General features: G+C 42.2%; 1 protein-coding gene across 1 annotated transcript in view; it reads right to left on the reverse strand.

Annotated features, from left to right (window-relative positions):
* Positions 1 to 15,674, reverse strand: part of ERI3 (ERI1 exoribonuclease family member 3) — a 790,890-nt gene that overhangs the window by 376,444 nt on the left and 398,772 nt on the right. Inside the window, exon 3 of the mRNA XM_060231702.1 lies at positions 5,984 to 6,100. Within this exon, the coding sequence (XP_060087685.1) occupies positions 5,984 to 6,100 (117 nt within the window). The remainder of the gene's footprint in view (positions 1 to 5,983; positions 6,101 to 15,674) is intronic.

Below are 15,674 nucleotides of genomic sequence, written 5' to 3' on the forward strand. Positions count from 1 at the left end.
ATCATTCTGGCAGCAATGCTTTAATATGTTTGATTATGGTAAATTATTTGGTGTTTTAAATGTTACAGTTTAATTGATATCCAAAGTAATCTTAGCTAGGGTTGCCAAGTCCAATTCAAGAAATATCTGGGGACTTTGGGGGTGGAGCCATAAACAAAGCTGTGACGAGCACAATTGGAATCCAAAGGGAGTACTGGCCATCACATTTAAAGGAACCACACACCTTTTAAACGCCTTCCCTTCATTGGAAATAATGGAGGATTGGGGCTCATAGAATTGGACCCCCTGGTCCAATCGTTTTGAAACTTGGAGAGCATTTTGAGGAGGGTGATCAGATGCTATGCTGAAAATTTGGTGCCTCTAACTCAAACAACAGCCCTTCCAGAGCCCCAAGATCAATTCTCCATTATACCCTATGGGAATCAATCTCCATAGGGAATAATGAAGTGCCCAGAAGACATTTCCCTCCCCCCCCCCCATTTCTGATGACTCTGAAGCGGGGGAGGGCCTGCTCTCACCTGGGGAATTGTCATCTCTACTCACAAGTTGCTGAACTTCCAACTTCTTCAAAGTAACACAGAGCAATCAAAGGTTCAAGTTTACTTTTCCTATGCAAACAACTTCTGAAAAGATTGTGCAACCAACAGAGGGTCTGGGCTGCTTTCACAGCCACTGGGAGCAGCCATCTTGTTCTGCCTGCTCCCCTGCCCCCATTCAGCCTTAAAGACACAGACACACCATCCCAAGGCAAAGCCTTTCCAAGTGGTGCCTGAAGCCTCCGGAGGTGGAAAGGCACATGGTGGCTGTGGGGGCAGGGAGTGGATAGAGTTGATGGGTGGGTGGATGGATGGATGGAGTGGATAGAATGGATAGAAGATTGGAAGACAGATAGGAAGACTGGAAGATAGATAGGATGAGAGGATGATAGGTGGAGGATGACAGGTAGAACATTCAGGCACATATATACTTAAATTAAACAAATATGCTACTCAATAGTTTTATACACTAAATTATAAATGATGCATATTATTTTGTTAAAGTAGAAAATGATAGGTTTGATAGGAAAGTAAACACTGTATATATTTCTTTTTTTTAAGGGCCTAGGTTTTTTCTCCATGGCTTTAGAATTTCTAGAAATTATACACCTTTACTCTGCCTGCATTTTAAAAACCTGTTTAGGGGGGAAGTAACATTGGGAATGGCTTTTAGAATTCTTCCAGTTCTTTCTCAATGTGCTTTCCTTTCTCTGCTCTATAATTACCACAAGCATTTGGGGGGATAACATAAAACATCCCATCCATTAATATTTATATTTCCCCTATTCTGTGCAAATAAGAAAACATCTACAGTATTTGAAGTCTTCCTACCTGGCTGTGAGAACAGATGGTAGAAAGTAAGCCAGACAGCTTTCACCACAGACCATGATGGAGGAGTGTATTGTAATACAGTGACCCATGTCTCCTAGTTCCCCCTGCTGCAGAAGTTTTTGCAATTAGATGCAAAATAGTCCAGAAACTATGTAAGTAAGGAGCTAGAACTAGTGCTAGCCCAGTACCACATTCTGGCTCAAGCCCACCCTAACAAGATAGATTTCTAAAAAGCTACCTTCTTCAGACATAAAGGACATATTTTCAAGATAGGTTTGCAGAAAGTTCAGAATGCAGTTAGTCCATTTTCCACTTACGATTTCCTGTGCCACAGAAAATGCTACAGCTTCCCTTAGCACATAAACAGAAGAGGGCAACATGCTAGACAAGCTTCAAGGCAATGTCAGCAACATGGATTTTCCTCTAGTGTTTATCTCATACACCATCGTATTTCTAGCCCAAGACAGTTTGCTGATTACATAAGCACTTGTCTCTGGCGTACCATCAGATAATCGGGCCTAGCCTTTTTGTACAGACAAAGAAGCCTATAAAGCATACCATTTATAAGTAGAGGTGCAGAGACAAAGCCTTTTACTGGTATTTAACAAAATCAGTGCTTTTGCAGAAACATAAATAGAGGGGGTTTGCTGCTACAGCTGTTTAGACAAAAGCTTATAAGAAAGGCTGGTTATTTGGCAGAGGTAGAGGACACAGTGAAAGTAAGGGCTAGGAGAATGAGAGATTCATTACATGACCCTAAGAATTATATTGCTTGCTGCAGTCATTCACTACACAACTATGATTTTGGTAAGTTTTGCAATTTTCTTACTGTACAGGACTATCACAGATGTTTAGTACTATCCTAAGCAGTTACCGCCTTCTCTAAGCCAGTTGACTTCATTAGACTTAAAAGGGTATAATTCTGCTTTAAGATGGCACTGTGGGGGATGAAAGAGGGCATGTAGTGGGAGAAGGGAATCAGCAAAAAAACAAATACACCCACCCCAGTTCAGCTGGCAAAATGCCTTCCATCAGTGAGAGCTCACAGGAGTACAGCTCCTGAACCTTTCTGAGGGTTCCACCTCCTCCCCACCTTGTCCACTGAATAGTAGGTGCAGCTGCATAACAATCACTGAATGAGCTCCACCACCTATTTTTCTACAAAACGACCCCTGCCTTCTATCAGCAGAAAACGCAGTTAGGAGGCAAACTAGTCTTAATATATTACCATACAGCCTCTGCTTGCTAGAACAATTATCTTTCATTTTACAACTGAAGAATTGTAACACAGATTACCTATGCAAATCATTCAAGATTACAGATAGTTAAGATCTCCAGGCCAAAGTTTCTAAATGAGAATCTGGTTGAGGGCAGCAACCCGGAACTTCCACTTCTACTTTTTTCTACCCTACCCGCACCATCCCCCCAAGAGATAGCAACATCAGGACTCAGATGACATCTATTCCCCCCCCACACACCATGTAATGTTTATAGTTGTTTCTTTGGCTTTAATTGTTTTTGCTGGTTTTCTATTACTGTAAATCACACTGAGCCCAATTTCCAGGAAGGGAGATTAAAAATCCAAATAAATAAATTCCATATTTGAGTCTATTTTGTCTCCTTGGGTTTAGAGTTTGTATTTCAAGTGTTATTCATCTCTATCTACAGAATCTCCATTTTTTTATCTAAAAGATTGCATTTAACAGCCAGATACACACCTTTTATCAACACATGGAGTTATACACAAGAACATATAACCATATGCAGACTGCATGTTCATAAATCTGCAACTTATTTATTGCAGACTGGGGTTTTCTTTGCAGGCTAACTGTGCAGTGCTAGGAAAGAAAGAAAACAACTCAGAAAATTGGAGGGAGGAATGGCATGTGGCAGTGTGAGCAACCAGTCTATCTCCTAGAGTCCTTGGCCAGATTCTATCTAGTTTTTAACAAGAAACGGCACATACATCTTCCACTATATAACCAGAAATGGTACACATATCTTCCACTGTTTCATGATGGTGAGAGCTAGTCATTTTATTTAGGTTCCCCAATCTCAACTTTGTTCAATGAAAGCCCCTAGAGACTCTACTACCAGATTGCAGCCATGCAAATATCTATACAACTGACTAGTGTAATATTTCTTAAATGGTATCGCAGGACTCTTGGGGACCCATGGCAGCAGTCATATGTGATCTGACTTACATTAAAATTGAGTCCTATCAGTTTTGTTAGACTCTTCACCTCAGGGGAAGAGGACCAGAATTGCTTCCCATTCTTTCAAATAGTTCAAGCTCACAGAACTGCTGAAAACCACAGTCACTTAGATTTCACATTACCGCAAAGCACTAGCCTGTAAATGTGCTGCTTGATTGCTGGGAAGCAATAATTCAGCTAAGGAACTCAAACTGGCTGAATGGCCTCAAGGAGATACAGTCCTGTCCTGCCCTTGATAGCCCAGGCAAGCCCAATCTCATCAGATCTTGGAAGCTAAGAAAAGCAGACCTGGCAAGTTGGAAGGGAGACCTCCAAGGAATACCAGGGCCAGGACATAGAGGCAGGTGATATCAAGTCACCTCTCTGAAACACCCTAGCCCCACCAGGGTTCACCAGAAGTCACCATAACTTCCAGGCATGCAAGCACATAAACACATACAAAATACTAACAAAAAGTAAAAAAAGGAGGTACAGTCCTAATGCAGTTATCTTATGTTACTTCCAGTACAAAATTAAACTGATTTTTCAATGTAAGGAATTTCAGTGCAGAGAGAGATGTCAATTGCATTCATGGAGATGTCAACTTGCATCCATGATACTCCATAAGGTTTTACAATGGAATATCAGAAGTCCAGATTACATGTGATGCTGGTCTTTCTATTTCTATGAACTTCTATGAATGTTGCTCACCTTCCCACCCCATTCAACTGGTCTCTATAGGAAAGTTATTAAGCTGTCTTACTGTCTTCAGTGCAAAGTCACTTCCAGTTAAAGGGTGAAACTGAGTTGTGACTTTTACAGAATCAGCTATTCCCTTGTAGACCATGTAAAAACAATGAAAACAATCTTAAACTTGCTCATAAAATGTAACTGATAACAGCCTCACTAATTTTGAGATGACTGAGGCCTTCATAGAATATATGAGGCTTGCAGCACACACTTTGAAAAGGGGAAGTCCTGTGTGTGGTGTGGGCTGGTAAGGGTAAGGCTTGTTCATATATGGGGAAAATTAATCAAACTGGGGTTTCTCAACCTACTACAATTTGAGAATTAGTGGACTAGTGAACTCTGGTGTTCTAGTTTAAAAGGAGCAGCAGATTAAGAGACATTTCAACAACTTTAAATAAAACCCAGAAGCCTACATTTTATTTAACATCCTTTTTATTTAACATCTTTATGCACCCTCTTGCCCACCTGGCATGGGATTGTGAGTGGGGGGTCACCACTATGCTGATGACACTCAGCTCTATCTGCTGATACACGATCAGCTAGAGGCTGCCCCAAATAATCTGGCCAGGGGTTTGGAGGCCATGGTTGGTTGGCTAAAACAGAGCAGGCTGAAAATAAATCCAGCGAAGACAGAGGTCCTGTGCCTGGGCTGGGGGAGGGGGGAAAGCAACTTCCTTTGCTTGACTGGGTGCCATTAACAACTGGGCTGTTTGTCAAGAATTTAGGAATTATTCTCGATGCCTCCCTTTCAATGGAGGCCCAGGTCACAAAGGTGGTTACATAGGCATTTTATGATCTCTGCCAGGCCAAACAGTTGGCGCCATACCTGCTGCCCTCTGACCTAGCCATGGTGACCCATGCACAAGTCACCTCTAGATTGTAACTCGCCCTATGTTGGGCTACCCTGAAGGTAGATCTGGAAAATGCAACTGGTTCAAAATGCAGCAGCAAGTGTCCTAACAGGAATGCCCTTCAGAGTTCATATCCAACTGGTGCTCTATGAGCTGCAACAACTCCAGATTGTGGACCAGATCAAGTTCAAGATCCTGGTATTGACCTTTAAAGCCCTTACTGGTCAAGGACCAGAATACCTTAAGGACTGCCTGTCTTGGTACATCCCCCATAGAGCATTATGCTCAAGTGATCAAAATCTACTCGTGGTCCCCTGTTCAAAGAACATCCATCTATCCTCCACCAGGGTTTTCTTGGCCCTGGCATTGGCCTGGTGGAACACTCTTTCAAGAGAAATCAGGGTCCTCCAGGTTTTAGTATAATTCTGCAGAGTCTGAAAAACAGAGTTGTTCCGCTGGGTCTATGGCTGAGGGCAGTATGGGAACCCTAGCTGGTAGCAAATTTGGCCTCTCCCTCTTCGTCCTTTCACCTCCCCTTGTGTCCCCTCACTTCCCCTTCATATTTGTCTGAGCACTGCCCCTTCATATGCCATCTGGAATTTTATACAATTTTATAGTTATGTTGTAGTTTACTGTATTTGTTGTAATTTTATGTTGGTTTAGAGATTTTTAAATTGTATTTTATGTTTTGATGTTACTCATTCTGAGCCAGTTTCAGGAAGAGCAAGCTATAAATTAAATTAAATAAATAAATACATTTAAGCTGTTTCAAGAAGGTGCCATGCCCCACCAGGTAACACTCAGCTCCAGGAAAATTTACCTCTGTGCAGAAAGGTGTAAGCTGTGGGTGGACCACAGGCTGCACATACATGTGGAAGGTGGATTCGATCTCCATTGTCCTGCCATTTAGCTTCAGGATGGGGAACTCAATGATCTCCTGGAATAAGAAAATGAAAAAAGAATTCAATGAAAAAAATTACTATACGTAATAAACTGGTTGCCCCCATGTCAATCACAAAACAAGAAAACCAGGCCACTCACAGACACGGTAGAGGTGTCAACATATTCAGGAGACTCTCCAGAAAGTTTTTTTAATGACATAACCCGAAGAAAAACCACTTCAAAGAGCATGATAAGAACAAAACTGGCTCACGGCCCATAGGTCATTTAGAGCAGGGGTCCTCAACCCCCAAGTCACAGACTGGTACTGGTCCATGGCCTGTTAGTAACCAGGCCAAGAAGCAAGGCAGAGGTGCCACATGTCCCCTTTTGCCTGCCTGGAATGCCTCCGAGTGAGGCAGAGCAGCTCCGCCACCCCTTCCTCCCTCCTGGAACCTGGGCAGATGAAAGAGGCAGCGCGGTCTTGCTCCAAGACTGCCTCCCCTTGCAGTCTCCTTGCAGGGGAAGCAGCCTCGGAGTGAGGTGGAGCAGCCCCAACACCCCTTCCACTCACCTGAGATCCAGGCAGACGAAAGAGGCAGTACAGCCATAGAGCGAGGCCACACCGCCTTTTTTGTCTGCTAAGTCCAGGGTGGGCAGAAGGGGCAGCACTACTGCAACCTTCACCTACCCTTAATTTATAGATGGCGGGGGTCTTTAAATGGAAGGGGAGGGCAAACTGGGGTGGGGTATGGATGGAGGCCAGCCTGAGGCAGCAAAAACCCCAGCGCCATCACCCCCCCCACCCTCCCTCCCACCCCCGGTCTGTGGAAAAATTGTCTTCCATGAAACTGATCCCTGGTGCCAAAAAGATTGGGAGACACTGATTTAGAGCAGCTAAGAGTCAGTTCAAGAGAAAGGGGAGGGGTAACCATCTCAAGTCCCTGAAAGCTTACAAAATCCAAGACAGGTGAGTAACAAGTAGGAGTTCCAAACTGTTTCCTCTTCCAATGATTCTTCTCAGGTCCCCTGCTTACACTATCTTGCAATTTCAAATAGATATTTTTAAAAATACAAAGAATACTAAAGGCAATACTAAAGTCAAGCTGCAACTCCATGGAAGAACACATAGTTACAATAAGAACAACAAGCAGCACCAATCAGGAACACCCTTTCCATCTCCCTATTGTGTGGAGGATCCTGGAGTTTCTACACAACAGTTTGTAAAGATTATAAATGCTTTCTAAATCCATCTCACAATTTTGGCAAGATAGCATTGACTCCCAGATCCTGAGACTACCAGACCTGTTTATTCCTCTAATATCCACCTACCCTCAACATCTACTCCCTTAGCCTACTGAAAAAGAAATTACTTGCAATACATCATAACCTGCTAGTGGTTATCTCCTGATAATACTACAGCTAGGATTACAAAGTGATGTTGAACAATGGTCTCTGAAAGAAGTTTTTCTCAGTTTACAGGAGACAGGCACCACTATAGAAGATTTATGGATCCTTCTGACATGTCACTTGAGGATCCTGAATCACAGCTACAGACCATGTTAACTGACCTGTATTTTCACAGTTGTTGACAAAAAGAAAAAGAATTGCCATTTGTACAATTCTACTAGCTTTTGGATGGTTTATGTCTGCAATTCCAAGCACTCTTAGATGGAAAAAAAGTTCTACTGAAATCAATGAGGCTTACTTCAAATACATTAATATAGAACCAGAGTTCCAAATGTGTAAAGCTAACATAACATGTACTTCAGCTTTACTCCCTGGCAAGATATGCCTACAAAAAGCAATCCTGATCACTGAAATTTAAATTAGTACAATAGCAGTTCATAAGAAGTCAATGATAATATCCAAATCATAGCAAGAAGCAACCTAAGAGTGCTATTCTAAACTGTTACACACATTTGAAACAGCATGTTTCAGAGCTAGGGAAAGTAAGGATTATTTACCATATTCCTGCAGATCCTATGCATTTACATTTAATTTTCAAACAAGTTCTGACTCTCAGCCGCCCTGAGCCTGCTTCAGCAGGGAGAGCGGGATATAAATCAAATAAATAAATTCCAACTTTATTCCATCATATAGTACACTGAAATCCACATGCCAAAATCTAGAAATTGAAAGCACAGTGTATTTCTCTTTACAAAAGCCTTTGCAACTCCCACGTAAAAAGTCAAGACAACATGGAAAGTCTGCTTCTGCTCCACTCCCATACATAATTATATGCATTATGTCTGTGGCTATTTTCTGTGGCAAATTTATGCTGAGGAAAAGAGAAACACCAAGAGAACGTTCAACTATTTGAATGATCAGAGATCAAAAATTTGCATGAGCTTGTTAATAAAAAGTTTAAGCAAGCCCTGTTACGATGGATCTAGCAATTATTAAAATATACACATGAAATTAAAAAAAGCATAGCAACCAAGGAATACAAGTAATAAAATCCTTTGTTTCTTTCCTCCCCTCTCTACCTCCTCCCGAGTTTAATGTAAGAGGAGTGACAATTTGTTTCGTGTCTTTAAAGGATAATTTGTCTGTGTTATTTAATAGAGAAGCATGATGCTGGGGCTCTGGAGTGCAAATGAGCCTACTGAGTGATAGCCAAGCATCGAGCCTCTCAAATCACTTGCATAGGGAAGAGAGAATGAAAAAAATTGCTTTTTAATATTCAAAAACAGTTTGCAAAATTTAATCAAAGCACAGCAAAAGCTAACATTTTTACCACTTTGACATTTTTATTAGTGCTTCCATAAATTTTTAAAACATGAATAGAATTAGTTTAAAAACAACAACAAAAAACCTGCCTGAAAACATCTGGAACAGAAAAAATCGTACTAAAATAAATAAATAAAACCCTCCACTGAACAACATTTGCCTGCGAAGAATCCAACTATTGTCGCAGAGATGCATAGCCCTGACCCTGATTTTGCTGCCCAATATGTGATTAATATTTTTAAGGTCCTAATGTGAGATAACGACATTAGCACAACAGCATGGATAGAGAAAACATTAGCATATCAAACGTAGTTATTTTTTTTCTTTTAAGAAAAAAGGAGCCATTACAGAATCCCATAAATACTTCAATCAAAAGCCTGTTTGGTGCCCTAAGCCTATAGCCCAGGCAAGCCCAATCTCATCACATCTCAGAAGCTAAGCAGGGTCAACTTTGGTTAGTACTTAGACATGGGAGACTTCCTTGAAACATCAAGTTATGAGGACAAGGACAGGCTCTATTCAGCCACCTCTCTGAATAGGCCGCCAGTCTCCAGAAGCCGTCATGACTTCCAGGTGCAGACATACACACACACACACAAATAAAAATACTAAAAAAAGCCTTCTTGGTTGAGGCAGCAGGTTATACCAGTTTGATGTAGTGGTTAAGTGCACTGACACTAATCTGGGAAAACCAGGTTTGATTCCTCACTGCTCCACATGCAGTTGCTTGGCAACACTGGGTCTATCACAGTTCTTGCAGAGCTGTTTTCCCAAGAGCAGTTCTCTGAGACCTCTCTCAGCCCTACCTACCCCACAAGGTATCTATTGTGGGGAGAGGAAGAGGAGATCATAAGCTGTTCTGAGACTCCAAAGTGAAGGGCAGAGTATAAATCCAGTCTCTTATTTTCTTCTAAAATAAATTATACTACTAACTATTAGAAACAGAGGGCTGTAGCCCTACCAACCATTTCAAACAGGGACTGCTGTCACAACAACTCTGCAACTTAGAACAGTTCCATCCTTGAAGCAAAAAGAGAATCACGGAAGTAGGTAAAGACAAAAAATAGCCGTGACCAAAAGTAACTAAACCCAAAATTTACACAATACAATTCTATTTATCAGTCTCAGTCTTCATACAAAATTCCAGTTCAAAAATCCAATACCGAGTCTATATGAGAGTTCATCAATTTACACAAGATCTTAACTCCATCCAATTTTAAATGAAGGTTTTCCTTCCCGCTCTTCTTCCACTCTTCCTATAAATGTATTTATTTTAGTCAATTTAAATTCCGCCCTTTCCCAGAATTGAGCTCAGGGTGGATAACAACATAATAAAACAGTTAAAATTTACAATTAAAAGCAGAGCAATATAAAACAGTACAATAATCATAAGCAAATTATAGACAAATTATAGATGGCAGCTCCACTGGGAACATTTTACAGTACACTGAAGGTCTGAAATACAGTAATTAAGAACAGTAAGATGATATCGCAGCAGCAATGGTATCACAGCAAAGAAGGCCAGCTGATGGAATAGGACGCCTGCTGCCTCAACCAAAGGCCTGGCGGAATAGCTCAATTTTACCAGCCCTACAAAAAGGTAGTAACTCAGTAAGGCCTGGATCTCTGTAGGGAGCTGATTCCACCAGGTTGGGGCTAAGGCCAAAAAGGCCCTGGCCCTGGTTGAGGCAAGTTGGACATCTTCCGGGCCAGGGATGATCAATAGGTGTTGTCAGCTAGATCATTAAAAACCCCTACTCTCCCCTCCAGTCCCATCCCATAAGTATTCTGCCTGTCCTCAGTTTTCGTATGATAGAAGTTAAGCAGCGCAACAGTCCTGTCAGTGCTAGAGTTTCCTCTTAACAACATCAGGCCTGCCTAAGTCTCCGTCTATCCTACTCTTAATAAAACAGTTCCATAACCCTGTTGGCAAGCATCTTTGCATCAGGATGCCAAGTGATCCCATGCACTAAGAGAATAGGAACAGGCAAAAAGGAGGGCAAGATTAAAACAGCTAGAGGAAATAAAATATCGAACAAGTCTGAAAATTTTATAACTGTTCAAACAATTGTAGGCCTATGAAAACTATAGGAAAAGGCTGACAAAGAAATCAGATGCCTTGGGGAAAAGATCAATGGCTTTAACTTTCTTATTCTCACTCCCTTTATTCTTGGCTTCCTTGTTCAGCTCAAAATGAGCCAAAAGGATCTTCCCAAAAGACTGTTATCCCAATGGAAGAGGGAGGGAGGAAGAGAGACAGAGACTTTTTCCAGTCTCTGGCAGCGTGGCAATGTTTGCTCCATCGGTAGGGTTGCCAAGTCCAATTCAAGAAATATCTGGGGACTTTGGGGGTGGAGCCAGGAGACTTTGGGGGTGGAGCCAGGAGACATTAGGGGTGGAGCCAAGATCAAGGCTGTGACAAAGATAATTGAACTCCAAACGGAGTTCTGGCCATCACATTTAAAGGGACAGCACACCTTTTCAATTCCTTCCTTCCATAGGAAATAATGAAGGATAGGGGCACCTTCTTTTGGGGCTCATAGAATTGGACCCCCTGGTCCAATCTTTTTGAAACTTGGGGGGTATTTTGGGGATAGGCACTAGATGCTATATTGAAAATTTGGTGACTCTACCCCAAAAACAGCCCCCCCCAGAGCCCCAGATATCTGCAGATCAATTCTCCATAATTTTCTGTGGGAATAAATCTCCATAGGAAATAACAGAGTTCCCAGCAGACATTTCCCTCCCCTCCCCTCTGCTTTCTGACGACCCTGAAACGGGAGGAGGGCCTCCAAATCAGTGGATCCCCTGCCCCCACCTGGGGATTGGCAATCCTAGCACAGACACCAGCACAGCCCTACTGACCTGCCTCCTCTCGCCATGCATCTCTGACTGGTGCAAACAAACTGACCCAATTTTGAATTGCTTTGCCAGATCAGCCCTTCTCTTCTTCCTCCCAAAGGGAAGCGGCACTGAGAAGTGTGTCTGCAAGGCAGGGGGGAAGAGGGAGCATTTCCTTCCTTCCTTCTTAGGGAAAACCTCCACCCAACAGTTCTTTGGAAAGGGAAACGTGTGCTGGGACTGAATTCTAGGGAGACTGTTGAAATTCCTTTCCCAAAGCCTCGGACTGATGCAGCTCATGTGGGCAATTCCTTGAACGTTCTCCCCTCCTGTCTTTCATCTTTAGTTCACAAAATGTAAGGGGGGGGGGGAAGGGAGAGAAAACGGAGCTGACAGAAAGAGAGAGAAAGAGGGCAGGTGGAGAATCTCACCCAATGCGGTTTCGCAGAAAGGCCCGGGAATTATCTTGCGTGCATCCGCACTCGCACACACACAGACACCGGCTCCACCAAATGAAACCACTGACAGCCCTGAGCCCAGGTCCCTTTTGCCCTCAAATCTGCTGTTGCAAGACTGGGAGGGATTCATCTGCCGCTGCCCGCTCTTACTGCCGTGAGTCCTGGCCTGCCCTTCCCCCTCACCTTAGAGGACTGGAGGGAAGCAACAGGCCCCGCCGCCGCTGCCCGCTGCCCGCTCTTACTGCCTGACTCCTGGCCTGCCCCCTCCCCTTCTCTGATTGACCTCAGAGGGGAGGGGACAGGGGAGGGGAGCGGAGCAGGCTGACGCCGCCGCTGTGCGCCGCTGCCGCCTCTTCTAGCCAGGCCTTCAACTTGCTGCTGCTCTCAAGACGGGCTCAGCAGCCTCTGACCGACCCGGACTCGCGGCCTTTGCGCCGTTCGCCCCCTTCCCTCCCCCGCTTTTGTTTTTTGGGACAGCGGGAGAAGGGGGTGCTAACCCGGGGCCCCCCCGCCAGGGCGGGAGGGTTGGGACCCCTATCCATCGGTATCTACAGCAATAGATACCAGCCCTATGAAATCAGCACCAGTGCTCACTAACAATGTTAACCAACCCTGCAATGAAATGTAACCTGCGAAACTCTGTGGTACTTTCCATTTAAACTTCCATTTGGAGAGAGGCAGCATTTGGGGAGCTCGCAATCCGTCCTACTAATAAAGACAAGTGTTGGGACCTTTAAAGCTGCCATTCATCTTGTGCCTTTATTAAATTCAATTTTTCTAAAACCATGATACATCATGAAATTAAGAGCTGACATTCCTGTAGAAACAAAAATATCTATCAAACATAAAAAGGAAAAAAAATGCTCCATTACCCAGAATTTATGGCTTAAAGCCGATCTGCTTCCACTTTTTTACAAGCATATGGTTTGTTTTAGATATCCAAAATGTTATTACAGATCTAGAATTTCATTAGGCACTATTATGAAATGGTAAGCACTTAACCAAACAACTGAACAGGCTGGTTTTTAGAGCACATAGACACGGACTGGCAACTTGCCAGCCTTAAAGTATTATAATACATTCACACTGTCAATCTAATTTCCAAGAATGGAAGGAAGAGAGAGATTTTAGAAAAGAAGATAAAAGAAGTTGATCTGGCTACAGGGAAAATACCTCAGAAACTGTGGTGATGATAGCAACACAAAATGAGAGGTAGTTAAGCATTTCTGTCTGAACAAGCCCCGTGATACCATTGCACACACTGAATCTGTGGGACTCTGAAAGCTTTCACCCTTTCACCTTAAACACATCCAGCTTCCAATCAGTAAGATGCTAACCATTCACACTGAGAGAGAGAGAGCTTCACACACATCTCAAATATTAACCCCAGTTACCCTATCCAGTAAAAACCAGTTACCCTTCCCAGTGAATCACCAACTTTAGTTCTTCCTAAAACTCTCCTATTTCAAACTCTCATTTACCTTGTCTATCCCCACTCTAGGAATTTACCAAATGCCAGTGCTAGCTCTCCACAACAGAAAATAGTACAAAGACCATTCAAGAATTATCCATACCCTCCCTAAGAATAAACAAAGACAATCTTGTTTCCGTCCCCTGATGTGCACTGCTGTAAGCTTAACTAAAAAAGAAAAGCACAGATTTAAATTGCTTGTGATAAAATAATAAGCTTTTTACTTCCCTGCCCACTGTCATTAAATTTGTAGACACAAATTTGTATTGAAGAATTCTGTACATAGCTCCAGCTCATTGGCACAGGTATTTTTCATTTATATTGTAGGAAGAGTTTCTCAAATCAATTTTAAGCCATCAAAAGTACAATAAGCCAGCTAAACACAGAGAAGTATAAAGAAAGAAGTCAAAATTATAAATACCTTTTAGCCAACATGCCTGGTTTAAATCATTTTATGTTTAAAAGCCTGTAGTACTTTCATGCTATAGAGCTGGCAGCCCATGAAGAGTTTCAGACTTGCCACCCTCAGAGGAAAACACACACAACTGCCTGCAGCCACCTTGTGTAATTTGCCTATGCAACAAGAACTTGTCAAGAAACAGATGGGACACTGAATCTCAACTGGCCTATTGAAAACTTAAAAGGACTTCCTTTCCAAGGGATTAGGAAAATTCATGAGGGCCTGTGATTTCAGCACAATAAACCCAACCTGTTTCACTCCACCCTCCTAAACAAAAAACTCTTGGCGCAATGCACAGTGTTGCTGAGATGGAGAGGAGAAACATGAATTAAGGGTTTAAAAATTGTGTGCTCTCTTTCCCCAAAAGGGGAAGGTGGAAGTATAAACTACTTGAGACCCTCCTAGACAAACCTCTTGGTTTGGGAATAAAGCAAAAAAAAAAAAAAGACTAATATTCACAAGGAAACACTTTGACCATATTAGGACCCTGATTAAATTACAGAAATAAATTACATAAAAGAACATTCAGGCTCTCAAATATCTGCATGAGCAGTAGGCAGGATGCATTAAAACACCAGTATATGCTTATTAGTGGTGGATAAAATTATCCCATTTTTTATATATATATATATATATATAAAGAATGAAAGATGCCACAGGAAAACCAAAGCAGACTGTTCTGAGTGCAATAAAGAGGAGAGTGCTCTTGATACTGAGAGATGTATCTGATAAGAGAAAGGGCAGTGTTGTCCTCTGTTTAAAAGACAGCCCTTTTACACCTCTAAGAGAGGAAAGTCTGGGTCTCAGTGGCAGAGCTCATTTTGTTCAACAGTTTTTCTTCTTTTCAAAAGACAAAAAAAAGTCATGTTATGCACAAGAAGCTTGTTTCTTAAACAAACACTTGTGTTTTTGATTTATACCACAGGCTGCTCCTAAATAATTTATGGCGGGTTAAATTTATTGCAGAGCCCTGGTCGGCTGCAAATTCGAATTGCCAAATAATTAGATTTTAGGGCAATGCTTATAAATTATCCTCCGATTTGTCCGGACTTGTTTGTCAGTTGCTTTGTGCTCCAGGTCATCTTTGGCATTTCGCTGTTTGTGTTTTAATTGCTGATTTACACTTTGACAGATGAGAGTTGATGCCTCCAAGATTGGGGAGGGGAAAGAACAGAAGAATCAGAGCTCATAGAATGCTTGAGTTCTTTCCCCCACACTTTTTTCCAAGGCAATTAGAAGTAGGTACAGCATGTGGATAGAACCAGCCTAAGAGAGTTTTTAATTATTATTTTAATGAGAACTGGCTGAGTTGAACAGTCCTTTGCTGGCCTCCAGGGGTAATGGACAACATGGCTAAACAATTCCTACTCATCCAGGTTCAACATTTCTGCAAAACTGACCATAGGAATTACTCCAAATAGGAGTTACAGAAGAAAATACCCACTGGCTGCATTTGGTTAACGAAGGGTGACTAAAGTACGTATCATATATATACATACACACTGTACACTGGTCTGGCTCATGCATCTACCTTGAAATACTAAAATCTGGTCCACTGACAAACCTTTCAAGAGAGTATCCAATACCAAATTACATTTGTCAAAGAAATACAACTGAATAACACACACACACACCTATTTGCCTGCACAATTAAATTTTAAATGTCGTG

Source organism: Heteronotia binoei, chromosome 2, assembly GCF_032191835.1.
Source record: "Heteronotia binoei isolate CCM8104 ecotype False Entrance Well chromosome 2, APGP_CSIRO_Hbin_v1, whole genome shotgun sequence".
In the NCBI taxonomy this organism is placed as follows: Eukaryota; Metazoa; Chordata; class Lepidosauria; order Squamata; family Gekkonidae; genus Heteronotia; species Heteronotia binoei.